Source organism: Cetorhinus maximus, chromosome 19 (genome assembly GCF_964194155.1).
Source record: "Cetorhinus maximus chromosome 19, sCetMax3.hap1.1, whole genome shotgun sequence".
NCBI classification, from domain to species: domain Eukaryota; kingdom Metazoa; phylum Chordata; class Chondrichthyes; order Lamniformes; family Cetorhinidae; genus Cetorhinus; species Cetorhinus maximus.
In genome coordinates this window covers 96,656,349-96,683,412 of record NC_135897.1, presented here as the reverse complement: position 1 = coordinate 96,683,412, position 27,064 = coordinate 96,656,349, and the positions used below count along the sequence as shown (strand labels likewise).

The 27,064-nt window shown below is 47.3% G+C and overlaps 1 protein-coding gene across 6 annotated transcripts in view; it reads left to right on the top strand.

Moving 5' to 3' along the window:
* The window catches only part of lpp (LIM domain containing preferred translocation partner in lipoma), a 467,959-nt gene that overhangs the window by 304,124 nt on the left and 136,771 nt on the right, over positions 1–27,064 (top strand). For all 6 annotated transcript variants that reach the window (XR_013579645.1, XR_013579643.1, XR_013579644.1 and 3 more), the window contains exon 5: positions 9,019–9,135. Coding sequence is in view for 1 of the 6 variants with exons in the window: in XM_078564419.1 (XP_078420545.1) it covers positions 9,019–9,135 (117 nt within the window). In the remaining 5 variants the exon portion in view is untranslated. The remainder of the gene's footprint in view (positions 1–9,018; positions 9,136–27,064) is intronic.

The window sequence follows — 27,064 nt, the reverse complement described above, 5'->3', positions numbered from 1 at the left end:
CAACAGGACAAAGCTCTGCTTTCTAGTCCTGCAGCAGCCACACAAGGATTGTGATTATGCAGCTAAATGTTGCCATGAGGGCATGATGTTTACATCCAACTGAATGGCTCCCTCCTGTACTGTCCCACATTGTCCCTCAGTTACCATTCACAGTGATGCCCTTGTCATATGTGAGTGCAACATCGACATTCCCATTCACCAAATCTATCCAATCCTGATCAGGCTCCAAGCATTTAACACATCACCTCAGAAAATGTCTTACTTCTGATTTTAACAGCTGTCTGAAAGTTTTCCTTTCAGTGCTAACAGCACTGTGGGTGTACCTACACCACACAGACTGCAGCGATTCAAGAAGGCAGCTCACCACTCACCTTCTCAAGGGCAACTAGGGATGGGCAATAAATGCTGGCCCAGCCAGAGAAGCCCACATCCCGTGAATGAATATATAAAAAAATTTGTCCAGGAAACGACAACGCCATGGCTTGTGTTCTCTTTGGTAGAGTAACCAGTGTCCATATATCAACCTTCCAAACCTGTGACGTCTACACCTAGAAGGCAAGGGCAGCAGACCCCTGGGCCAGGATTTTACAGACCCGCTGTGGCGTGTCACCCCCCCCCCCCCCCACCCTCCGGTGGATGCGGCGAACCATTTAAATCTCCATTCTGTTCGCCGCGAGGGAGGGGCCACAAAATCCTGGCTATGGAAACACCACCACCTGGAAGTTCCCCTCCAAGTCACTCACCATCCTGACTTGGAAATATATCGGCCGTTCCTTCACTGTCGCTGGGTCAAAATCTGGAACTCCCTTCCTAACAGCACTGTGGGTGTACCTACACCACATGGACTGCAGCGGCTCAAGAAGGCAGCTCACCACCACCTTCTCAAGGGCAATTAGGGATGGGCAATAAATACTGGACCAGCCAGCAAGGCCCACATTCCCTAAATGAATAAAAAGCAATGTAATTGTTCCTCTGGTCATATGGCACAGACTCTGAGTACATTCGGCAGGAATTGAAGCCAGACAATTTGAATTTGCTTAATGCCATCTTCTGCAATGGCTGCTAAGATTTCAGTTTTATGAAATAAATGCTGGGGCTGCAGTCCCTGTGACCCAGGTAACCAGTCAGTGGGTAGCCTGTCCGTAACCCTGATGACTGTCCTGCAGCAATTTCACACTGGGAGAGTTGTTAATTGCTTTAATGCGAGACCTCCCCGCCCAGCCCTCGATCTTGGGAGGGAGCCCCGCGTTCGAGTGTTCCCGGCTAGTCGGATGTCTGGAAGCTGCGCAGGGTTCAGCAGTGCCAGGCAGGAGCAGTGGCCCCGGCTGGGACTGGGACTACAACCAGTCCCCATGAAGAGTAGCACAGAGGCAAGTCTGGGATTTCTCCAGAGCCAAGCTGGGAGGCCCTGGGGAGGCTGGTGAGGGAAGAGCGGTTCGAAAGGGAGGGGAGAGGGTAAAGGGAGAAGTATGACCTTGGGGAAGATGCCTCCAAGGGTCCCGCAAAGGAGGCTCGTTCCCCCCATGCTAAACCCCCCACCACTTCCCCAACACCAGCCGACCCAGCCAAACCTGCCAGGTTTTCAGCGTGGTCCCCTCCTGCCAGGGGTAGAATAGTGCCGGGGCAGGAAGAGGCTGTTAAGCGGCTAATTAACGGCCACAATATGCCCAGGGGTGGGTGAGCCACTCAATGTCTGCCCCACCACCTCTATAAAATTTCAGACAGGCCGGGTGCTGGTGGGGAGGCAGCGACAGGGTCACCGGCTTTTTACAGGTTCTCCTGCACACCTACCGCTGGAGGTGTGTAAAATCCACCCAGTCTAATCCCACTCTCCCCCTCACTCCCCGCACCCTTTAATATCCCACCCAGTCTAATCCCACTCTCCCCCTCACTCCCCACACCCTTTAATATTCCACCCAGTCTAACCCCACTCTCCCCCTCACTCCCCACACCCTTTAATATCCCACCCAGTCTAATCCCACTCTCCCCCTCACTCCCCGCACCCTTTAATATCCCACCCAGTCTAATCTCATTCTCCCCCTCACTCCCCGCATCCTTTAATATCCCACCCAGTCTAATCCCACTCTCCCCCTCACTCCCCACACCCTTTAATATCCCACCCAGTCTAATCCCACTCTCCCCCTCACTCCCCGCACCCTTTAATATCCCACCCAGTCTAATCTCATTCTCCCCCTCACTCCCCGCATCCTTTAATATCCCACCCAGTCTAATCCCACTCTCCCCCTCACTCCCCACACCCTTTAATATCCCACCCAGTCTAATCCCACTCTCCCCCTCACTCCCCGCACCCTTTAATATCCCACCCAGTCTAATCTCATTCTCCCCCTCACTCCCCGCATCCTTTAATATCCCACCCAGTCTAATCCCACTCTCCCCCTCACTCCCCACACCCTTTAATATCCCACCCAGTCTAATCCCACTCTCCCCCTCACTCCCCATACCCTTTAATATCCCACCCAGTCTGATCCCACTCTCCCCCTCACTCCCCACACCCTTTAATATCCCACCCAGTCTAATCCCACTCTCCCCCTCACTCCCCGCACCCTTTAATATCCCACCCAGTCTAATCTCATTCTCCCCCTCACTCCCCGCATCCTTTAATATCCCACCCAGTCTAATCCCACTCTCCCCCTCACTCCCCACACCCTTTAATATCCCACCCAGTCTAATCCCACTCTCCCTCTCACTTTTCATAATTTATGATATAACCTTTTTCACGGATCACTCTTAATTGATTTATTAGTGGAGTCCTTTGAATTGTGCAAGGAGAAGAGGGATGGACGTGTGTGTCTTTGTGTTTACGAAGACCCAGAAAGAACGTCAACTGAAGCATTGCAGCACTTTTATGTCTTGTGCCTTGTGTTGCTTGGGTTTATTTTAAGTTTTGTATCACGTTCTTATTTGCTGTGGTTGATGATCGTGCCAGTTCACTGCATCGGGTGACGTGCCCCTCCCCCCACACCGCACACAACCTGGGCCAGTTCAGCTTTCAGTTCCCTTATTTATTAACATCTTTAAGCTGCCCTTTTAAAAATTGCCTAAAAATTGGTATAAGGAGGAAACATTATTTCGAGATTTAGTATGTTCACAGATCCAGCTGGGGAGTTAACTGCTTGTAACCAGATCAGGGAAGCGAATTATATCTCAGTGCTCAGAATTATAGGGTGTACATGTGCCTGGGTAACTCATGAGCATTGTCCAGGAGGATTGCTTTTCGATGTACCGCTATATTGTGCGCACAAAACACAGGGGAGCAGGATTTTTAAGTGGGCGTGCGGGCGCAATCGGCTGGGTAACAGAGCGCCGACCGCGGTCAGTCCCAGACCGCGATTTCATGATGGGTGGCCAGTTAACGGCCAGCCAGCGTGAAGCGTGTGCTGAGAAGCTCACACTGCCGGGGTGGGGGGTGGGAGGAGGGCGTGCGCTGGCGTAAGCGTGGGCACCGACCAGCGCTGAATGAAAGTTCCCTGCGGGTAGAGAGCTGCCTCAGGGAGCTGAAGACTTCAAACAATTAAATAAAGATTTTAAAATCACAAAAAAACATCCAAGCACCCAAATCAGTTGCCTGAACACATACATGTTAGAAATTCTGTCCGTAGATTTTTAATTTTTCTTTCATTCAATAACAGAAATCTCATCCCGCACTTGGATGAGGTTTCATCAAAAATACAAAGTCCACTTGGCAGATTCACCCATCCGCCAACCATGAGGGTCACTCAGCTTCTCGCCTCATTATAGCCTTGGCCTAAACATGGACCAAAGAGCTGAACACCCCAAGTGAGGTGAGAGCGACTGCCCCTGACAGCAAGACAGCATTTGACCGAGTGTGGCCTGAAGGAACCCTAACAAACCTGGAATCAATGGGAATCAGGGGAAAATCTCTCTGCTGGCTGGAGTCATACCCAGCACAAAGGAAGATGGTTGTGGTTGTTGGAGGTCAGTCATCTCAGCTCCAGGACATCACTGCAGGAGTTCCTCAGGGTAGTGTCCTCAGCTCAACCATCTTCAGCTGCTTCATCAATGACCTTCCTTCCATCATAAGGTCAGAAGTGGGGACGTTCACTGATGATTGCACAACGTTCAGCATCATTCACAACTCCTCAAATACTGAAGCAGTCCATGTCCAAATGTAGCAAGACCTGGACAATATCCAGGCTTGCGCTAACAAGTGGCAAGTAATATTCACGCCACACAAATGCCAGGCAATGACCACCTCCAGTGAGAGAGAATCTACCCATTGTCCCTAGACATCCAACGACTGAATCCCCCACTATCAACATCCATTGACCAGAAACTGAACTGGACCAATCATATAAATACTGTGGCGACAATAACAAGTCAGAAGCTGGGAATTCTGCAGTGAGTAACTCACCTCCTGACTCCCTAAAGCCTGTCCACCATCGTCAGGAGTGTGATCGAATACCCCCCACTTGCCTGGATGAGTGCAGCTCCCAGAACACTCAAGAAGCTTGACACCATCCAGAACAAAGCAGCCGCTTGATTGGCACCCCATCCACAAACATTCACTCCCTCCACCACCGACGCACAGTGTGTACCATCTACAAGATGCACTGCAGAGATTCACCAAGGCTCCTTCAACAGCACCTTCCAAACCCATGGCCTCTACCACTTAAAAGGGCAAGGGCAGCAGATAGATGGGAACACCACCACCTGCAAGTTCCCCTCCAAGTCACTCACCATCCTGACTTGGAAATATATCGCCGTTCCTTCACTGTCACTGGGTCAAAATCCTGGAACTCCCTCCCTAACAGCACTGTGGGTGTACCTACACCACATGGACTGCAGCGGTTCAAGAGGGCAGCTCACCACCACCTTCTCAAGGTCAATTAGGGATGGGCAATAAATGCTGGGTCCAGCCAGCTGCTCCAGATCCTGTGAAAGTGTAAAAGAAAGGGATCCCAGCAATCCTAAAGGTGGTTGGCTCTTCATGTCCCCAGAGTCTAATTAGCAAAGAGAAACCAGGTAGGTGTACATGAGGAGCCATTGGGTCCTGTAGACAACTGACAGCAATATAGGAGAAATTGGATCTAGACTGAGCACTCTGGGAGACTCTTCTGCTGCTAGGAAACAACAGGTGGGTTGTGGGGTCAATACAGAGGAGACCATGTTTTATGGAAGATATATTGCGTCTTCCTGTCTCCTCCCTTTCAACTCAATGCAGCTCATGTCCACTGTCCTGAGGATGATGAAAGAGATTTGATGTGTCCTTTCAGTTAGAGTTAGACATTCAGGAGTAAAATTAGGAAGCACTTCTTCAGATAAGGGGAGTGTCTCCCCCACAAAAAGCTGTGGATGCCGGGGATCATCAATGGGAGCTTTGACTGGGAATGATTATATTTTGTTGGATAAGGGCATCAAGGGATATCAACAGATAAGACAAGAGGTTATAAAAAGAATAAAAGGATAAAACTGAAGGCTCTGTATCTGAATGCACAAAAGCATTCGAAGCAAAACAGATGAACTGAGAGTGCACATAGAAATAAATAATTACGATTTGAGAGCCATTACAGAGACATGGCTGCAGGAGGACATGAATTGGGTCCTGAATGTTAAAGGGTACAGGACATTTAGGAAGGACAGGAAGTGAGGGAAAGGTGGAGGGGTGACTCTGTTAATAATGGTATTAGCACAATAGAGAGGGATGACCTAAGTTCAGGAAACCAGGATGTGGAAATGGTTTGGGTAGAGATGAGAAATGGTAACGGTAAGAAGTCACTTGTGGGAGTCGTGAACAGGCCCCCTAACAGTAACCACATGGTAAGATGAAGCATAAAGGAAGAGAAAATGGGAGCTTTTCAGAAAGGCACAGTGATAATTGTGGGAGATTTTAATTTACATATAGACTGGAAAAAAGTCAGATGGGCAAAGGTAGCCTAGACGAGGAGTTCATAGAATATTTTGGGGATAGTTTCTTAGAACAGCACATTCTGGAACCAGTAGGCTAAACTAGACCTGGTATTGTGCAACAAGATGGGATTAATTAATGATCTCATAGTGAAGGTGTCCCTAGGTAGCAACAACCATAATATGAGTGAATTTTACATTCAGTTTGAGGGAGAGAGGAGTGGGTCTGAGACTATGGCCAGAATTTTTCCCTCATCAGGCAGGCTCAGCGGGAGTGGGCGGGGGGGTGTTTGGGAAGCTGACCGCCGCCTTCGATTGGCTCCACTCCACGATTTCATGCGGGTGGGCCGATTAAGGCCTGTCCTGCAAGGATGGCGAGTGGCAGTGCTGAGCGCTACCTGTGCGAGCGGGGCGAGGAGGGAGAGTGGGCCTGGGGAGCAGCTTGCACATGCGTGTGAAAAAGCGAGATTGAAACGCTTTTTAAAAAAAATTATTAAAGACAGTAAAAGATTTTAAAAACATGTCCCCCTCATGTGACTCTTTCACATGGAGCCGGGAGATGTTTTTAATTCAAATATAAAGTTTTCTGTTAATGTTTATTTGCTTTAGGAAACCTCATCCCATTCGTGGATGAGGTTTCCTAAAGTATGTAACGGCCGCTTGGCCTTTTCGCCTGCCTGTCCACTGTAAGGTTGGTCGGGCAGCGTTAATTTGATTTTAAATAGCTTGTCAATGGCCTTAATAGGCCCATTCAATCATCGGCAGCGACTCCGGCACGCGCCCACTGAACAAAATATCGTGCGATGATGTCAGGACGCACACCCGAAGTCATCGCGCATCATATTACGCTCGGGTGTGTTGGGCGCCCGCCCGCTGAATGTAAAATTATGGCCTATGTTTTTAAACCTAAATAAGGGCAATTGTGAGGGCATGAAAGCAGAGCTAGCTAAAGTGAATTGGCAAATGAGGTTAAGGATAGGTCAATCGAGATGCAGTGGCTGACATTTAAGGGGACATTTCAGAATACACAGAATAGATACATTCCAACGAGTGAGAAAAAGTTTAAGGGACGGACAAAGAATCTGTGGCTAACTAGAAAGGTCAAAGATCGTATCAAAGTTAAAAAGTATATTATTATGCAAACGTAGGGGGAAGGCCAGAAGATTGGACAGAAGATAAGGAACAGCAAAGAATGACTAAAAGATTAATAAGGAAGGAAAAATTAGAGCGTGAGAGAAAGCTAGCCAGAAATATAAAGACAGAGAGTAAGAGTTTCTATAATTATTTAAAAAAGAAAAGTTAACAAAGTGAGTGTTGATCCTATAGAAAGTGAGTCTGCAGAATTGTTAATGAAAAACAAGGAAATGGCAGATGAATTGAACAGATATTTTGCATCAACCTTCTCTATAGAGGATACAAGTAACATCCCAGAACCAGCTATAAATCAGGAGACGGAAGGGAGGAACTCAGGACAATTACAATCAGCAGAGAAGTGGTACTGAATAAATTGATGGAGCTGTGGGCTGACAAGTGCCCAGGTCCTGATGGATTTCATCCTAGGGACTTAAAAGAGGTAGTCTTAGTGAGATAGTTGATGCGTTGATCTTAATTTTCCTAAACTCCCTAGATTTGGGGAATGTCCCAGTAGATTGGAAGATAGCAAATGTAACTCCATTGTTCAAAAGGGGAGACAGAAAATGGGAAAGTACAGGCCAGTTAGTCTAACATCTGTCATAGGGAAAATGTTATGAGCTATTATTAATGAAGCTATAGCAGGGCACTTGGATAAGTTCAAGGTAAGCAGGCAGTCAACATGGTTTCGCGAAAGGGAAATCATGTTTAACCAACTCACTGGAGCTCTTTGAGGAAGAAACATGTGCTGTGGATGAAGGGGAACCGGTGGATGTACTGTACTTAGATTTCCAGAAGGCATTTGGTAAAGTGCCACATCAAAGCTTGTTGCAGAAAGTAAAAGCTCATGGTATAGAGGGTAACATATTGGCATGGATAGAAGATTGGCTGGCTAACAGGAAGCAGAGAGTAGGCATAAGTGGGCCTTTTTCATGTTGGCAAGAGATAATGAGTAGTGTGCCACTGGGATCAGTGCTGGGACCTCCACTGTTTACAATTTATATCAATGACTTGGATGAAAGGATGGCTGCTAAATTTGCTGATGACATAGGTAGGAAAGTAAGTTGGGAAGGGGACATAAGGAGGCTAAAAAATCGTAGATAGGTTAAGTGAGTGGGCAAAGATCTGGCAAATGGAGTATAATGTGGGAAAATGTGAAATTGCCCTTTTTGGCAGGAAGAATAAAAGAGAAGCATATTATCAACTGGTGAGAGATTGCAGAGCTCTAAAATGCAGAGGGATCTGGGTGTCCTAGTGCATGAATCACAAAAGGTTAGTATGTGGGTACAGCAAGTAATTAGGAAAGCTAATAGAATGTTATCATTTATTATGAGGGGAATTGAATACAAGAGTAGGGAGCTTATGCTTCAGCTGTATAGGGCATTGGTGAGACCACATCTGGAGTACTGTGTACAATAATGGTCTCCTTATTTAAGGAAGGATGTAAATGCACTAGAAGCAGTTCAGAGAAGGTTTACCAGACTAATACCAGGAATGAGCGGGTTGCCTTATGAGGAAAGGTTGGACAGGTTAGGCTTGTATCTACTGGAGTTTAGAAGAGTAAGAGAAGACTTGATTGAAACATGTAAGATCCTGAGGGGTCTTGACAGGGTGGATGTGGAGAGGATGTTTCCTCTTGTGGGAAAATCTAGAACTAGGGGTCGCTGTTTAAACATAAGGGGTCGCCCATTTAAAACAGAGTGGAGGTGAAATTTTTTCTCTCGTGAGTCTTTGGAACTCTCTCCCTGAAAAGGTGGTGCAAACAGCGTCTTTGAATATTTTGAAGGCAGAGGTGGATAGATTCTTGGTAAGCAAGGGGTGATAGGTTATCAGGGGTAGGCAGGATGCAGATTTGAGGTTATTATCAGATCAGCCATGACCTTATGAAATGGCAGAGCAGGCTTGAGGGGCTGAATGGCCTACTCCTGCTCTGTGTTCGTATGTTCATACGAATCAGGAAAGTTGTTGATCACAAGCTGATTGGTGATCTCCCATTCTCAGACAGGTAAGAAGAGCCTGGATGAAAGGCGATCCAGTCTGGATGCAGAGATTGACTCATTGACCAGCATCTTAGCCGATCTGGAGAGCAGCTCACCTTATCAGCCTCGCCCTCGACAGGTAAGGAATGTGTCATCATAGCTGTTTAGTCCATTGGTGAAGGTCGGTATCTAATCAGGTAACAAATGCCTTTGTGTGATCAGACACGATGCACTGACATTAATTCATTGTCTTTAATTGAAACCATGCAGGCATCAGATATGATCAGGGAGTTCTCCAGGACACCTTCCCCAAACGTCAATAACTATCTCTTCAAGAGTCAAATAGGATTCGGCTGAGGTAGAGGGTTTGATGAGCAATCAGCTTCACAACTCTGAGCTGGAAGCAACCCAGGGAGCAGGTTCATTAAAGAGGAGTGTGGGTGAATGATTGCAGCACCTAATCCAGGAGACAAGAACATTCCCTTTCCCTAAAAACATCTTTCCAATGGATTTCAGTGGCACTATGGGAAACATGCTGAAATTGGATACAGGGGTTCATGGCCATTTTTCACATAGCTTTGCTTGAAGATGTTGACTCCAGCAGACCTGGAGATTCCAGCAGCCTCCACTATTTCATCCCTGCTCATTCTTAGTGAGTCAGAGAATTGTACAACACAAAAGGTGGCCCATTGTGCCAGGGTGTTACCCACATGTTCCCAACACTTATGTTCCATGTGTTAGACGAGATGATAATGGTCACCTGGATAATTGACTTTGGGTGTTGAGCCAACTCTTACGTAGAACTGCATCAGTTCATATTAGGTAAACCTCGTGAATAACTTAGTGTCAGGCTAAAGCTCAACTAGTAGAGAAGCAGATTGAGCATCTGGTGCACAACTTTGATACAGACTGAAACTCCCTCGACACTGTCCCCATCAAACACTCCCAGGGGAGGTACAACACGGGGTTAGATACAGAGTAAAGTTCCCTCTACACCGTCCCCATCAAACACTTCCAGGGCAGGTACAGCACGGGGTTAGATACAGAGTAAAGTTCCCTCTACACCGCCCCCATCAAACACTCCCAGGACAGGTACAGTACGGGGTTAGATACAGAGTAAAGTTCCCTCTACACTGTCCCCATCAAACACTTCCAGGGCAGGTACAGCACGGGGTTAGATACAGAGTAAAGTTCCCTCCACACTGTTCCCATCAAACACTCCCAGGACAGGTACAGCATGGGGTTAGATACAGAGTAAAGCTCCCTCTACACTGTCCCCATCAAACACTCCCAGAACAGGTACAGCACGGGGTTAGATACAGAGTAAAGCTCCCTCTACACTGTCCCCATCAAACACTCCCAGGACAGGTACAGCACGGGGTTAGATACAGAGTAAAGCTCCCTCTACACTGTCCCCATCAAACACTTCCAGGGCAGGTACAGCACGGGGTTAGATACAGAGTAAAGTTCCCTCCACACTGTTCCCATCAAACACTCCCAGGACAGGTACAGCACGGGGTTAGATACAGAGTAAAGCTCCCTCTACAATGTCCCCATCAAACACTCCCAGGACAGGTACAGCACGGGGTTAGATACAGAGTAAAGCTCCCTCTACACTGTCCCCATCAAACACTCCCAGGACAGGTACAGCACGGGGTTAGATACAGAGTAAAGCTCCCTCTACACCGTCCCCATCAAACCTTCCCAGGACAGGTACGGCACGGGGTTAGATACAAAGTAAACCTTCTGAGCGCTGAGGTGTTAATTTACTGTGTGGTCGGAAATTAATATTGCGCCTGATTGTAGGATGAATGACGGAGTAAGTCTGGTAATGGTTGGAAATTACTTGATTAAACTGATCAAATATTTGAAGAGAGAATTTTACTGTGTGTTCAGTGTTTTAAAGATGCCACTTTAAAATGTTGCTAGATTATTCTGGCTATGGTTCAGCTAATTAAACATTTTATTAGGACATTTACCTCCTACTGTGTTTTCAAGCGTTTAATAATCTGAGTGGCCTCTTCACTCAGTGAGTGGTGATTGCTAAAATCTTTTCTGTCTTTACCCTGATGTGTGTGGTCTCCAGGTAACCAGGAGTGGTAACAGAAACAATTCTGCTCTGTTTGAGTAGGAAGCGTGCTGGCTATTTATCACAGCAGTGTTTTCTGGAGTGAGTCAATGCCTCAGCTTTACTGTGCTCGTTACAATTCTCGTCATAACCCTTCAACTTACTGATAAGCAGTTGCCTCTGTGGTCAGTAAAAAATTTTACTGAACAGAAAATTGTAACCATTTTGCTAACAAAATGAGAGAAATGTCGTAGATTGTTTCCACAGTAACATTTCAGCCTCTCTCATGCTCACCACATCCTGTGTCCTCTGGTATCTCCTGCTTATCATCATTCTTCATTTGAGTGTCCACAGCTTGTCTGGAGTGGGGTGGGCATAATGGAATGTTAAGTGGGTGATTAAAGCGGGTGTAAGGTGGCAGTGAACCTGCTGTAGCTCCTTGTTCAATATCCCCACGTGTGCCCTTTCCAATAGGTGCTACTGGGTGGAAGGGGGGACATCCCATTTCACCAGATATTAGGGGGAACCTGGAGTCCACAGAGTCACGGGATTAGTGAGAAGGCCCACATTCCACACCCGCGTTGACATTTGCTATTTCTGGAATTTACCACTGAAGGTGATTCACTGCTGAATACCTCGACAAAGATAAGGGCGCACTGTGCGATGGGCGTCACTGCCACTCGAACAAACCTGTGTTACAGGATTGAGATTTTGCAGTGGTGGCTAGGAGGTCATTTAAACCCCACCCGGGCCTGGTCAAATGCCTTTCTACACCCTGACTTTCTCTCGAGCAGTCCCAAACAGCCTGCCTCCCGCTCTGCTGGTTATAGGATACATGACGGCAAGGTGTGCACCATTTGCATGGTAATTTTAAAAATTCTTCCATGGGATGTGGGCTTCACTGGCTGGGCCAGCATTTATTGTCCATCCCTAGTTGCCCTTGAGAAGGTGGTGGTGAGCCATCATCTTGAACCACTGCAGTCTATGTGGTGTAGGTACACCCACAGTGCTGTTAGGGAGGGAGTTCCAGGGCTTTGACCCAGCGTCAGTGAAGGAACGATGATATAGTTCCACATCAGATTGGTGTGTGGCTTGAAGAGGAACTTGCAGGTGGTGGTGTTCCCATGTGTCTGCTGCCCTTGTCTTTTCTAGATGGTAGTGGTCGTGGGTTTGGAAGGTGCTGTCGAAGGAGACTTGGTGAGTTGCTGCAGTGCATCTTGTAGATGGTACACACTGCTGCTACTGTGCACCGGTGGTGGAGGGAGTGAATGTTTGTGGATGGGTTGCCAATCAAGCGGCTGCTTTGTCCTGGATGGTGTCGAGCTTCTTGAGTGTTGTGGGAGCTGCACTCATCCAGGCAAGTGGGGAGTATTTCATCACACTCCTGACTTGTGTCTTGTAGATGGTGGACAGGATTTGGGAAGTCAGGAGGTGAGATAATCATCTCAGAATTCCCAGCTTCCAACCTGCTCTTGTAGCCACAGTATTTATATGGCTGGTCCAGTTCAGTTTCTGGTCAATTGTGACTTTCAGGATGTATTTAGATCGGAATTCAGCAATGGTAATACCATTGACTGTCAAAGGGCATGATTGGATTCTCACTGGTAGGCTTTGGTCATTTTCTGGCACATATGGAAATGGGATCAGCCTCCACCTGTGCTGTCAGATTGAAAGATCTTTGGAGCAATCCTGTTGCAGCTGTGACTCTTTATTCATTCTGTCACGGGACGTGGGCATCACTGGCAAGGCCAGCATTTGTTGCCCGTCCCTAATTGCCCTTTGAATTGACTGGCTGGCTCGGCCATTTCAGTGTCAACCACATTTCTGTGCACCTGAAGTCACATGTAGGCCAGACCGGGTTAAGATGGCAGATTTCAGATGGGTTTTTATGACATTTGATGATAGTTTCATGGTCACCATTGTACTGAGACTAGCTTACAATTCCAAACTTTAAAAAAAGTTAAATTCCACCAGCTGCCATTCGAACCCTTGGCCACAGCAGATTTGCCTGGGCATCTGGATCACTCGTCTAGTGACATTACCACCACCAACCGCCCCCCTGACTGTTCTCACTTACTCTGGTCATGGGTCAACTTCAGCTGGTCCTCTTTTTTGCAAATTGCAACCTTGGTACAATTCCCCATCTCGAAAGACGAATCCTGTGATCGAATCAGCAAAACCCGGCTGTCTGTTAGTGAGTGTCAGTAATATTAATTTCAGTTTAATCATTCAATCTGTCTTTCCATCTCTAATGTGCTGCTCGTGGAAATTCTGCCCTCTAATCTACATCAACAGCAGCTGCAGGTGTTGTCTTGATGCTGTGACTTCTCTCTGTTGCTCATTCCAACTAAATTTGAAGATGTGGGAAAATCATCCAATCGTAGACGGTTTATGGCACAGAAAGAGGTCACATCATGTTTGTGCTGGCTGAGAAACACTCTGCATCTCTCAGGCAGCTCACCACCACCTTCTCAAGGGCAACTAATGAGGGGCAATAAATGCTGGCCCAGCCAGCGAAGCCCACATCCCGTGAATGCAAAAAAAAAGTATCCTTCTTGGGGTAGGTATTCATCTTCTGTTGATTTCCGGGAATGAAAACCTGTTGGCTTTTGCTGGGGCCGATTATTCACCAGATTATCACTCAGGGTGAGAGGAACAGAATCAGCAATTGTTAGCTGGGTCACCCTGATCTCCAATTCAGAAGATGTTGGGCTCAAATTTCACTTCAGAGGCTAGAGCACAAATTCGAGGCTGATACACAGAGAGTTCGTACTGAGGGAGTGCTGCACTGTCAGAGGGTCAACACTGAGGGAGTGTCAGTATTGAGGGAGTGCTGCACTTTCAGAGGGTCAGTATTGAGGGAGTGCTGCACTTTCAGAGGGTCAGTATTGAGGGAGTCCTGCACTGTCAGAGGGTCAGTACTGAGGGAGTGCTGCACTGTCAGAGGGTCAGTATTGAGGGAGTGCTGCACTGTCAGAGGGTCAGTACTGAGGGAGTGCTACACTGTGGGACTGTCAGTACTGAGGGTGTGTTGCACTGTCAGAGGGTCAGTACTGAGGGAGTGCTACACTGTGGGACTGACAGTACAGAGGGTGTGTTGCACTGTGGGAGGGTCAATACTGAGCTGGTGCTGCGCTGTGGGAGGGTCAGTACTGAGGAAGCGCTGGACTGTGTGAGTCTCAGTACTGAGGGAGTGCTGCACTGTGGGATTGTCAGTACTGAGGAAGCACCACACTTTAGGAGGGTCAGTACTGAGGGAATGCTGCATCATTGGAGGGGCAATACTGAACCTTCAGAGGATCAGTACTGAGAGTGCACTGCACCGTTGGAGGGGAACTAATGAGGGAGCACTGCACTGTTGTTGAGTATACTTTTCAGATAAGACATTAAAATTTCAGGTGGATGTAAAAGATCCCATGCCCACTATTGGGAGAAGAGCAGGGTAGTTATTTCAATTGCGTCTGCAGTATTCAGTGATCACAATGTTCAGCAAGACCAAACGCAGATTGGGTGACCACTTTGCACATCATCTCCATTCAGTTCGCAAGCTTCCGGTGACCTGTCATTTCAATTCTCCAGCTTGCTCTCACACTGACATCTCTGTCCTCGGTCTGTTGCACTGTTCCAGTGAAGCTCAATAAAAGTTTGAGAAGCAGCACCTCATCTTTCAGTTAGGCTCTTTACAGCCTTCAGGACTCCACACTGAGTTCAACAATTTCACACCATGAGCTCTATCCCTCCATATTGTTCCCTTTTCTTTGGATGTTTTTCTCTTATTTTTCTTACCAGCTCCTGAATATCTTCTGTTTCTTTCTTTCCCCATCACCATTCACTTTGGCCCTGGAAGACCAACACTTCTGCTTTGCAATCCCTCCTGTCTTCAACCCTATCACAGACCTTCCTTTGTCCTTTTCCCACCCAGCCCTTTCTCAAATCCTATTACATTTCTAACTTTCCCCAGTTCTACTGAAAGGTCATCATCCTGAAATATTAACTCTGCCTCTGTCTCCACACAAGCTGCCTGAGCTGCTCAGTATTTCCAGCATTTTCTGTTTTTATTTTAGGTTCCCAGCATCCGCAGTATTTTATTTGCTTTTTGATTAGTTCTCCCTGGTATCTTGGTCAATACTTATCCCTCAAACAGCATCACTAAAACAGGTTAGGACATGAGGAGGCCACAGTGGGACACACCAGTAGGTTAAAGGTTAAGTGAGTGGGCAAAGATCTGGCAAATGGAGTTTAATGTGAGGAAATGTGAAATTGTCCATTTCGGCAGGAAGAATAAAAAAGACGCTTATTATCTAAATGGTGAGAGATTGGAGAACTCTGAGATGCAGAGGGATCTGGGTGTCCTAGTGCATGAATTGCAAAAGGTTAGTATGCAGGTACAGCAATAATTAAGAAGGCTTTTGGATATTATAATTTATTGCGAGGGGAACTGAATACAAAGGTAGGAGTGTTATGCTTCATTTATACAGGGCATTAGTGAGACCACATCTGGAGTACTGTGTACAGTATTGGTCTCCTTATTTAAGGTAGGATTTAATTCATTGGAGGCAGTTCAGAGAAGGTTTACTAGACTAATACCTGGATCGGTCAGTTGTCTAATGAGGGAAGAACGGACAGGTTAGGCTTGAATCTGCTGGAATTTAGAAGATTAAGAGGTAACGATTGAAACATATAAGACCCTAGGGGGTCATGACAGGGTGGATGTGGAGAGGATGTTTCCTCTTGTGGGAGAATCTAGTACTAGGGGGTCACTGTTTAACAATAAGTGGTCACTCATTTAAGACAGACGAGGAGAAATTTTTTTGCTTGAGGGCCCTGAATCTTTGGAACCCACTTCCTCAAAAGGTGGTGGAAGCAGGGCCTTTGAATATTTTAAGGAAGAGCGAGATAGATTCTTGATTAACAAGGGGGTGAAAAGTTATCGGGGGTAGGCAGGAATGTGGGGTTGAGTTTACAATCCGATCAGCCACGATCTTATTCTCTTTGTTGCATTTTCTGTTATATTCCCCCTGTTATATTCCCTGTGTTGTGTTCTCTGTGTTGTATTTTGTGTTATATTCCCTGTGTTGTATTCTCATGTCATATTTTCTGTTGTATTCCTGTAGTTTTCACCATGTGATTTTGTACTTATATATGTCCAATATAAGATTTCACCGAGCACACATTTAGAATTTTAAGCCCTCCATATGGCTTTCAAAGGGTTACCATGTGTCTTTGGTTAAAATGCTTAACCTTGGGTCATAAATCCAGCAAACAAAGCTCCATTGTGGTAATAATCCAGCTTGATGATATGAAGCTTGGGAGGATGGTGCACTGCAAAAAACAAAGGAGCAAATTGTAAAAGGTACAGATTAAACAAGTGGACAGATCAATAGGATACTTTGCATCAGTCTTCACAGTAACAGACACTAATAATGGAGGGGAGGCGATGGCGTAGTGGTATTGTCACTGGACTAGTAATCTAGAGGCCCAGGGTAAGGCTCTGGGGACCCGGGTTTGAATCCCACCATGGCAGGTGGTAGAATTTGAATTCAACAAATATCTGGAGTTAAAAGTCCAATGATGATTATGAAACCACTGTCGATTGTTGTAAAAACTCATCCTTTAGGGAAGGAAATCAATTGTCCTTACCTGGTCTGGCCTACATGTGACTCCAGCAATGTGATTGACTCTGAAAAGCCCTCTGAAATGGCCGAGCAAGGCTACTCAGTTGTAACAACCCGCTACAAAGACACAAAAAAGGAATGAAACCGGACGGACCACCCAGCATCGACCAAGGCACTGGAAACAACAACGGCAATCTCAGTCTTGTCAACCCTGCAAAGTCCTTCTTACTAACATCTGGGGCTAGTGCTAAAATTGGGAGAGCTGTCTCACAGACTAGTCAAGCAACATCCTGACATAGTCATCCTCACAGAATCATACCTTACAGATAATGTCCCAGACTCCACCATCACCATCCCTGGGTATGTCCTGTCCCACCGGCAGGACAGACCCAGCATAGGTGGCGGCACAGTGGTATACAGTCAGGAGGAAGTTGCCTTGGGAATCCTCAACATCAACTCCAGACCCCATGAAGTCTCATGGCATCAGGTCAAACATGGGCAAGGAAACCTGCTGCTGATCACCACGTACCGCCCTCCCTCAGCTGATGAATCAGTGCTCCTCCATGTTCAACATCACTTGGAAGAAGCACTGAGGGTGGCAAGGGTGCAGAATGTACTCTGGGTGGGGGGACTTCAATGTCTATCACCAAGAGTGGTTCGGTAGCACCACTACTGACTGGCCAAGTCCTAAATGACATAGCTGCTAGACTGGGTCTGCGGCAGGTGGTGAAAGAACCAACAAGAGGGAAAAACATACTTGACCTCATCCTCACCAACCTGCCTGCCGCAGATGCATCTGTCCATGACAGTATCGGCAGGAATGACCACCGCACAGTCATTGTGGAGAAGCAGTCCCACCTTCACATTGAGGATACCCTCCATCGTGTTGTGTGGCACTACCACCGTGATAAATGGGATAGATTTCAAACAGATCTAGTAACTCAAGACTGGGCATCCATGAGGCTCTGTGGGTCATCAGCAGCAGCAGAATTGTACTCGAACACAATCTGTAACCTCATGGCCTGGCATATCCCCCACTCTACCATTACCATCAAGCCAGGGGATCAACCCTGGTTCAATGAAGAGTGCAGGAGGGCATGCCAGGAGCAGCACCAGGCATACTTAAAATTGAGGTGTCGACCTGGTGAAGCTATAACACAGGAATATTTGCATGCCAAACAGCATAAACAGCAAGCGATAGATGGGGCTAAGCAATCCCATAACCAACGGATCAGGCCTAAGCTCTGCATCCAGTCATGAATGTGGTGAACAAATAAACAACTCATTAGAGGAGATGGCTCCACAAATATTCCCATCCTCAATGGTGGAGGAGCCCAGCACAGCAGTGCAAAAGACAAAGCTGAAGCATTTGCTACAATCTTCAGCCAGAAGTGCCGAGTGGATGATCCATCTCGGCCTCCTTCCGAGGTCCCCAACATCACAGATGCCAGTCTTCAGCCTTCAGCCAATTCGATTCATTCCATGTGATATCAAGAAATGGCTGAAGGCACTGGATACTGCACAGGCTAAGGGCCCTGACAACATTTTGGCAATAGTATTGAAGACTTGTGCTCCAGAACTTGCCGCGCCCCTAGCCAAGCTGTTCCAGTACAGCTACAACATTGGCATCTACCCGGCTATGTGGAAAATTGCCCAGGTATGTCCTGTACACAAAAAGCAGGACAAATCCAACCCGACCAATTACCGCCCCATCAGTCTACTCTCCATCATCAGTAAAGTAATGGAAGGGGTCATCAACAGTGCTATCAAGCGGCACTTGCTAAGCAATAACCTGCTCACTGATGGCCAGTTTGGGTTCCGCCAGGGCAACTTAGCTCCTGACCCTGTTAGAGACATGGACAAAGGAGCTGAACTCCCAAGGTGAGGTGAGAGTGACTGTCCTTGACATCAAGGCAGCATTTGACAGAGTGTGGTATCAAGGAGCCCTAGCAAAATTGGATTCAATGGGAATCAGGGGGAACACTCTCCACTGGTTGGAATCATACCTAGCACAAAGGAAGGTGGTTGTTAAAGGTCAGTCATCTCAGCTCCAGGACATCACTGCAGGAGTTCCTCAGGGTAGTGTCCTCAGCCCAACCATCTTCAGCTGCTTCATCAATGACCTTCCTTCCATCATAAGGTCAGAAGTGGGGATGTTCACTGATGATTGATTGCATCCTAGGATATTAAAGGAAGTAGCTGAAGAGATAGTGGATGCACTGGTAGTAATCATCCAAGAATCCTTAGATTCTGTAAAAGTCCCAGAGGACTGGAAAACTGCAAATGTAACATCCCGATTCAAAAAGGGGGGGAGACAATAAACAGGTAACTATAGGCCAGCTGGCTTAACATCTGTCATTGGGAAAATTATAAAGGATGTAATAGCAGAGCATTTAGAAATACATAATATAATCATGCAGAGTCAGCATGGTCTCTTGCAGGGGAAATCATGCCTGACAAATTTATTAGAATTCTTTGAGGAGGTAACAAGCAGGATAGAAAAAGGGGAGCCAGTAGATGTAATATATTTGGATTTCCAAAAGGCATTCGATAAGGCACCACATATAAGGCTACTTAATAGGATCAGAGCCCATGGGTTTGTGGGTAGTACATTAGCATGGATAGAGCATTGGCTAAGTAATAGAAGACAGAGAGTTGGGATATGGTGGGTATTTTCAGGATGGCAAAGGGATCAGTGTTGGGGTCACAATCATTTACAATATATGCTAATGACTTGGATGAGGGAAGTGAATGTACTATCATCAAGTTTGTGGATGACACAAAAATAGATGGGAAGGCAAGTGGTGAGGGTGACACAAAGAGTCTACAGAGGGATATAGACAGGTTAAGTGAGCGGGCAAAAACTTGGCAGATGGAATATAATGTGGGAAAATGTGAGTTTGTGCACCTTGGCAGGAAAAATAGAGGAGCTGAATACTATTTAAAAGGAGAAAGACTGCAGAAAGATGCAGCACAGAGGGATTTGGGGGTCCTCACGCATGAATCACAAAAAGCTAACATACAAGTTCAGCAGATAATAGGGAAGGCAAATGGAATGTTGGCCTTTATTTTAAAGGGAATGGAGTATAAAAATAGGGAAGTTTTGCTAAAACTATACAAGGCACTAGTTAGACCACACCTAGAATACTGTGAACAGTTTTGGTCTCTTTATCTAAGGAAAGATATACTGGCATTGGAGGCAGTCCAGAGAAGGTTCACTCGGTTGATCCCAGGGATGGAGGGATTTTCTTATGAGGAGAGGTTGAGTAGGTTGGGCCTGTACTCATTTGGAGTTTAGAAGAATGAGAGGCGACCTTATTGAAACACATAAGATTCCTAGGGGGCTTGACAGGGTAGATGCTGAGTTTGTTTTCCCTTGTGGAAGAGTCTAGGACCAGAGGGCACAATCTCAGAGTAAGGGGTCACCCATTTAAGACAGAGATGAGGAGGAATTTCTTCTCTCAGAGGGTAGTGAATCTGTGGAATTCTTTGCCGCCGAGGGCTGTAGAGGCTGGGTCGTTAAGGCTGAAGTAGACAGATTTTTAATCAGTAAGGGAATCAAGGGTTATGAGGGAAAGGCAGGAAAGTGGAGTTGAGGATTATCAGATCAGCCATGATCCCATTGAATGGCGGAGCAGACTCAATGGGCCGAATGGCCTACTTCTGCTCCTACGTCTTGTGGCCTTATGGTGAATGCAGTTTAACGTAGCATTGTGCAAATTTCGTGTCAGGACAGAATCTAAATGGGAACCCTCACAGACAGCTGAAACCTGGTTCCTGAGTGAAGGTTGAGAATGGATGTTGGGACCTCCCTGTCCTGTATGTGTCCCTGTAATGTGATGTATTTGCCATTTGAAGAACAGATAAGCCAATACAAGCTGGTCGACAGATGAGAGAAGTGATCAAGGAAGGAATACTGGTTCAAAGGAGATAGAATTTCCTCGAAGGCACTGTGGTGCGTTTGGGAATGTTAGATTCTCCCATCGCTTCAATGGGTGAATGTTCAGCAAAGTTTTTTTTGAAAGAGCGGTTTACAGCCAAGGCTGGTGGCGTCTCACGTGTGACATTAGGCCAAGCGTAGTTTGCATAACCGATTATGCAAATACCGCAAATGCAGTCAGTGTTGGAGGAACGGATGGAGGTATTGGCTTTGCTGTCCTGAAGGCACTTGACTCTGTTCTGCTTGAATGTCAAAATTGCTTGATGGAGACACTTCTCCATTTGGGTCTGTTTTTTTTCCCGTGTGTTGGGATCCAACTTGCAATCTCTGAGGTTGGCTTTCTTGTTTGGTTTGGGATGTCCTGTGGTTTGGGTTCCCGTGTTCAGCTGGCTGCAGATTGCTGCCTTCGGTATGTGGAAATCCTCCATGTGAGGCACATGGCTGACCTCATGATACTGAGCTCAGCTGAGCACACCCTCGATGCCAGTCTGCAGCACTTTGCAAGAGCCTTGGTGTTTGAAACCTGCGGAGGAAATGGAACATTGAAGTGGATTAGAGAAACAAATTAAATTCTCCAGTTTAGCAATATGTTTGAAACAAGAACACAATGTACAGAACTTTGTTTTGATGAGCCTGAGATTGAAGAAGGCAGCTTAAGATATTTTCTCTGTGTCAGTATAGTAACCTTGGGGCATCTTTGATGGATCGTTCTGGAGAGTTTGGATGGGAATGCTGCATCATGTGTTTTATATCACATGGACACTCCAAACCCACAGCTTGTTCCCTGACATTTCAAAGACTCTGTGCCAGTCACAGCTCCAGCGAGAGGCCCTTAGGAGTCAAGGTGAGGAATGGTCTAGAATAATGTCACCAAACCCCCAGGATTGCCATACAGTCATTACGGCACAGAGTCTGGTCATTCAGCCCATCATCTTCAGGAGTTAGAGACTAATCTCCTGCACATCGCCGCAAACGAACTTAGGGACTCAGGGAAAGAAATCTTTTTTAAAAAATTATGATATAGTTTTCATTTCCCTGAACAGATGTTTATTGGTTCAAAAAAATAATTGGCAATGGGGCAGAGGCTGTTTCACTGGGTTGGATAGTCAAGGATTCAGCATTATATTCCCTCCAGGAATATGACCAACCTGGGTTCGCATCCCTAGTCTAGAATTCCGGATCCCAATGGGCGGAATTTTCCGTGCCTGCTGGCATTAGGCATGTTTGACGGTGTGAGTGGACAACATGGCGAGAAGGCCAAAAATCGGTTTCACGATGTCATGAAACCAGTTGGCGAATGTCCGCTCAGCCCCGTCAATGGCAGGGCCGCCTTTCCAGCCACTGGACACCAGGAACTCCATTTTAATACATCTGCATATCATTATAAGTCCTGTTCGCCGGAATCATCTGCCCACGTCAAATTTTCCGCTCACATCGGCAGGAAAACACTCCAGAGCAGAACAGTCTTGACTAGGGTGACGTGCAGAATCGGGACTTACCACCAGGGCCTTGCTCACATCGCGGAGATCCGAGGAGCAGAAAGTGCTGGAGCCCAACAGCAACGGGACCCTGGAGGAACGTCCATGGCTGGGTGGATTCTCATGGACATGGCTCCACCGCAAAGCAGCTCAGGAAGGTGGAAAATCACCGCTGAGGCTCTGCTCAGAACGGATGATGGTCGAGAGGGTGGGAGGGGAAGGTCTAGGATCGACTGGGAGAGGAAGGTGTGTCGAGGAGGGTGAGGTTGAGTGTTGGGAAACAAAGGTGTCGGGGGGTAAGTTAGGGAGGGGGGAATGAAGATGTTAGGGAGTGAGGTCGGTAGGGGGCAATTAAGGTGTCGGGGCGGTTCAGGTTGGGTGGGGGCGGGTGAAGGTGTTGGGAGGGTGAGGTTGGACAACAAGGGAGGTAGGTGTAGTGGGGAGGAAGTTGTAAGGGAATGAGTTCGGAGTGGGGAAGGAGTCCAGAGAGGGGAAGGAATCCAGGGGGAAGAAGGAGTCCGGTGGGAGGAAGGAGTCGGGAGAGGGGAAGGAGTAAGTGTGGGGAAGAAGTAAGGGTGGAGGAAGGAGCCAGGAAGGAGGAAGGCGTAAGCGGGGGGTGGGGGGAGTCCAGAGTTGGGGAGGATTCTAACAGGGGGCACAGTGAAGGGGGGAAGGAGTTCCAAGGGAGGAAGGAGTTGCAAGGGGGGGAAGGAGTCCGGAGGGGGAGATGTCCTGGTGAACTTGCAAGGGAGGGCTCTCTTGAGCCCTTGGCTGCCTCCTGGGAGGCGAACTGAGGGTGACATGGTAAGAGGGAATGGTGAGAATGACCAAGGGCAGAGTGAGGCGATAGGGTGGGAGGAAGAGGGTGTGACAGTATCAGGAGAGAGGACAGTGAGGGTGGTTGGTGGGGACGCAGAGACAGACACAGACCCTGGGGTGGGAAAGAGAAGGTCGAGGAGGTTAATGTGGATGGCATGGGATTTTCGGGAAGGAAGGGAACGTTCACCAGGACCTGTCTGGAAAAAAAAGGGTTGTGACTGGTAGGTCATGGTTGGGAGGTGGAAGGTGATGCCAGGGGGGTTGACAGTGATGGGGGAAAAGAAATGGGTGATTAGGGGAAGGGAAAGGATGGGGAAGCGAAAGAAAAACTGTAGCACTAGCGTGCTGTCTAAATCGAAAGCGAAACGAGTGTCGTGGTGGAGATCAGGCGTTCCATGGGAGTGTGGTCAGTGGGTGGGTGGAGATGCAGGTCAGCTCAGATGGTCAACTGAAAGCGAACCCCAGCAGACAGCATTGAAAATTCGCAGGGCAGTGAGATGAGTGTGAAACAGGAAGGCAATTTCCCTGGGCAATTTCCCTGGGCAATTTTCTATGTAGCCGGGTAGATGCCAGTGTTGTAGCTGTACTGGAACAGCTTGGCTAGGGGCACGGCAAGTTCTAGAGCGCACGTCTTCAATACTATTGCCGGAATATTGTCAGGGCCCATAGCCTTTGCAGTATCCAGTGCCTTCAGCTGTTTCTTGATATCATGTGGAGTGAATCGAGTTGGCTGAAAACTGGTATCTGTGATGCTGGGAACCTCCGGAGGAGGCCGAGATAGATCATCCATTCGGTCCTTCTGGCTGAAGACAGCTGAAAATGCTTTAGCCTTATCTTTTGCACTGATGTTGAATATGTATCAGGATGTTGATCTCTCAGGGAATCAAGGGACATGGGGAGCTGGTGGAAAAGTGGAATGGAAGCCTAAGATTAGCCATGATTGTATTGAATGGTGGAGCAGACTAGACAGGAAATATGGTCCACTCCTCCTCCTAACTCTTGGCTGTGCTGGGATCCAAGAGGATGGGAATATTTGTAGAGCCTCCTCCTCCAGTGAGTTGTTTTATTGTTCACCACCAATCACGACTGGATGTGGCAGGACTACAGACCTTAGATCTGATCAGTAGGTTGTGGGATCGCTTAGCTCTGTCTATTACTTGCTGCTTATGCTGTTTGGCACGCAAGTAGTCCTGTTTTATAGCTTCACCAGGTTGACACCTCATTTTTAGGTGTGCCTGGTGCTGCTCCTGGCATGCCCTCCTGCACTCTTCATTGAACCAGGGTTGATCCCCTGGCTTGATGGTAATGGTAGAGTTGGGGATATGCTGGGCCATGAGGTTACAGATTGTGGTTGTATACAATTCTGCTGCTGATGGCCCACAGTGCCTTATGGATGCCCAGTCTTGAATTGCGAGATCTATTCGAAATCTGTCCCATTTAGCAGGGTGGTAGTGCCACACAACACGATGGAGGGTATCCTCAATGTGAAGGCGGGACTTCGTCTCCATGGGGATTGTGCAGTGGTCAGTCCTGCCGATACTGTCATGGACAGATGCATCTGCGACAGGTAAATTTGTAAGGATAAGATCAGGTGGGCTTTTGCCTCTTGTTGGTTCCCTTGCCACCTGCCACAGACCCAGTGTAGCAGATATGTCCTTCAGGACTCAGCCAGCTCGGTCTATAGTGGTGCTGCCAAACCACTCAGAATTGTTATGGAGGAGAAGGAGGTCACTTGGCCCATCATGTCTGCATTGGCTCTCCGATTGATGATAGACATTAAAGTCCCCCACCCAGAGTATATTCTGTGTCTTGCCACACTCAGGGCTTCTTTCAACTGGTGTTCCACATGGAGGAATACTGATTCATCAGCTGAGCCAGGGTGCAGGGGTGGTGGTGGTAATCAGCAGGTGGTTTCCTTGCCCAGGTTTACCCTCCTCCTGATGCCATGAGACTTCCTGGAGCCAATGTTGGGGATTCTCGAGGTACAGCAGGTGGGGAGGCGCTCAGGGCCGATAACAGCTCAATCCAGCTCAACCTCCCGGAGAGAGACAGGTTCCTGGCATCACCTGAGCGTGAAGAAAGCAACATGTGATGAAAGTTTCCACTTTTATTTTGCTTATTATTCATTTTAATTCCCTCCCGACTGTATAGCACTGTGCTGCCACCTTGCTGGGTCTGTCCTGCTGGTGGAACGGGACACACCCAGGGATGGTGATAGTGGTGCCTGGTGTCTGGGACATTGTCACAAGGGGAGCAAATCAGCAGAGGCATTAGTGGAGTACGGACAGTGCAGGGTGGAGCTTAAGAAAGCAATTCGGAGAGCAAAGAGGGGATATGAGAAAGCTCTGGCTGGTAAAAGTAGGGAAAATTCAAGATATTCTATAAGTATATCAATGGGAAGAGGATAACCAGGGAAAGAGTAGGGCCCATAAGGGACCAAGGGGGCAACCTATGGGTGGAGCCAGAGGACATCGCTAGAGTGTTGAATGAATACTTCACGTCCGTCTTCACTCAAGAGAATGAGGATGAAGGTTTCGAACTCGGGGACAGAGACTACGAGGTTCTTAAGCAAATTGATATCGGGAGTGACAAGGTATTGGAGGTGTTGGCAGGCTTAAAAGTGGACAAATCTCCAGGTCTGGATGATTTGTGTCCCAGACTGCTGAGGGAGGCAAGGGAGGAGATCGCAGGGGCTCTGACCCAAATTTCTAATTCCTCTCTGGCCACGGGGGAGGTGCCAGAGGACTGGAGAACAGCTAATGTGATTCCGCTATTTAAGAACAGTTGTAGAGATAAGCCAGGGAACTACAGGCCAGTGAGTCTCACGTCAGTGGTAGGGAAACTATTGGAGAAAATTCTGAAGGAGAGAATCTATCTCCAGTTGGAGAGGCAAGGTTTGATCAGGGACAGTCAGCATGGCTTTGTCAGAGGGAGGTCATGCCTAACAAATTTTATTGAATTTTTTGAGGAGGTGACCAGGTGTGTAGATGAGGGTAGTGTAGTTGATGTAGTTTATATGGATTTCAGCACAGCCTTTGACAAGGTCCCACATGGGAGACTTATAAAGAAGGCAAAGGCACATGGGATACAGGGTAATTTGATCAGGTGGATTCAAAATTGGTTTAGTTGTAGTGATGACAGAAGGCTGCTTTAGTGACTAGAAGCCAGTGTCCAGTGGCATACCACAAGGATCTGTGCTCTGTCCCCTATTATTCGTCGTTTATATAAACAACATAGATGACTATGTGGGGGGTTAGGATTAGTAAATTTGCGGATGACACAAAGATTGGCCGGGTGGTTAACAGTGAGGTTGAGTGACTTGGGCTACAGGAAGATATAGACGGGATGGTCAAATGGGCAGATAAGTGGCAGATGGAATTTAACCCTGAAAAGTGTGAGGTGATACACTTTGGAAGGAGTAATTTGACAAGGAAGTATTCAATGAACGGCATGGCACTAGGAAGTTCTGAGGAACAAAGGGACCTTGGCGTGTGTGTCCATAGATCTCCGAAGGTGGAGGGGCATGTTAATAGGATGGTGAAAAAGGCATATGGGACCTTTTCCTTTATCAATTGAGGCATAGATTACAAAAATAGGGAGGTCATGTTGGAGTTGTGTAGAACCTTGGTGAGGCCACAGCTGGAGTACTGTGTGCAGTTCTGGTCACCACATTATAGGAAGGATGTGATTGCACTGGAGAGGATGCAGAGGAGATTCACCAAGATGTTGCCTGGGATGAAACATTTAAGTTATGAAGAGAGGTTGGATAGACTTGGGTTGTTTTCGTTGGAGCAGAGAAAACTGAGGGGTTCTGTTGAAGGGTCATGAGGACTCGAAACGTCAACTCTTTTCTTCTCCGCCGATGCTGCCAGACCTGCTGAGTTTTTCCAGGTAATTCTGTTTTTGTTTAAGACTGAGGGGTGATCTGATTGAGGTGTACAAGATTATGAGGGGCATGGACAAGGTGGATAGGGAGCAGCTGTTCCCCTTAGTTGAAGGGTCAGTCACAAGGGGACATAAGTTCAAGGTGAGGGGCAGGAGGTTTAGGGGGGATGTGAGGAAAATCTTTTTTACCCAGAGGGTGGTGACGGTCTGGAATGCACTGCCTGGGAGGGTGGTGGAGACGGGTTGCCTCACATCCTTTAAAA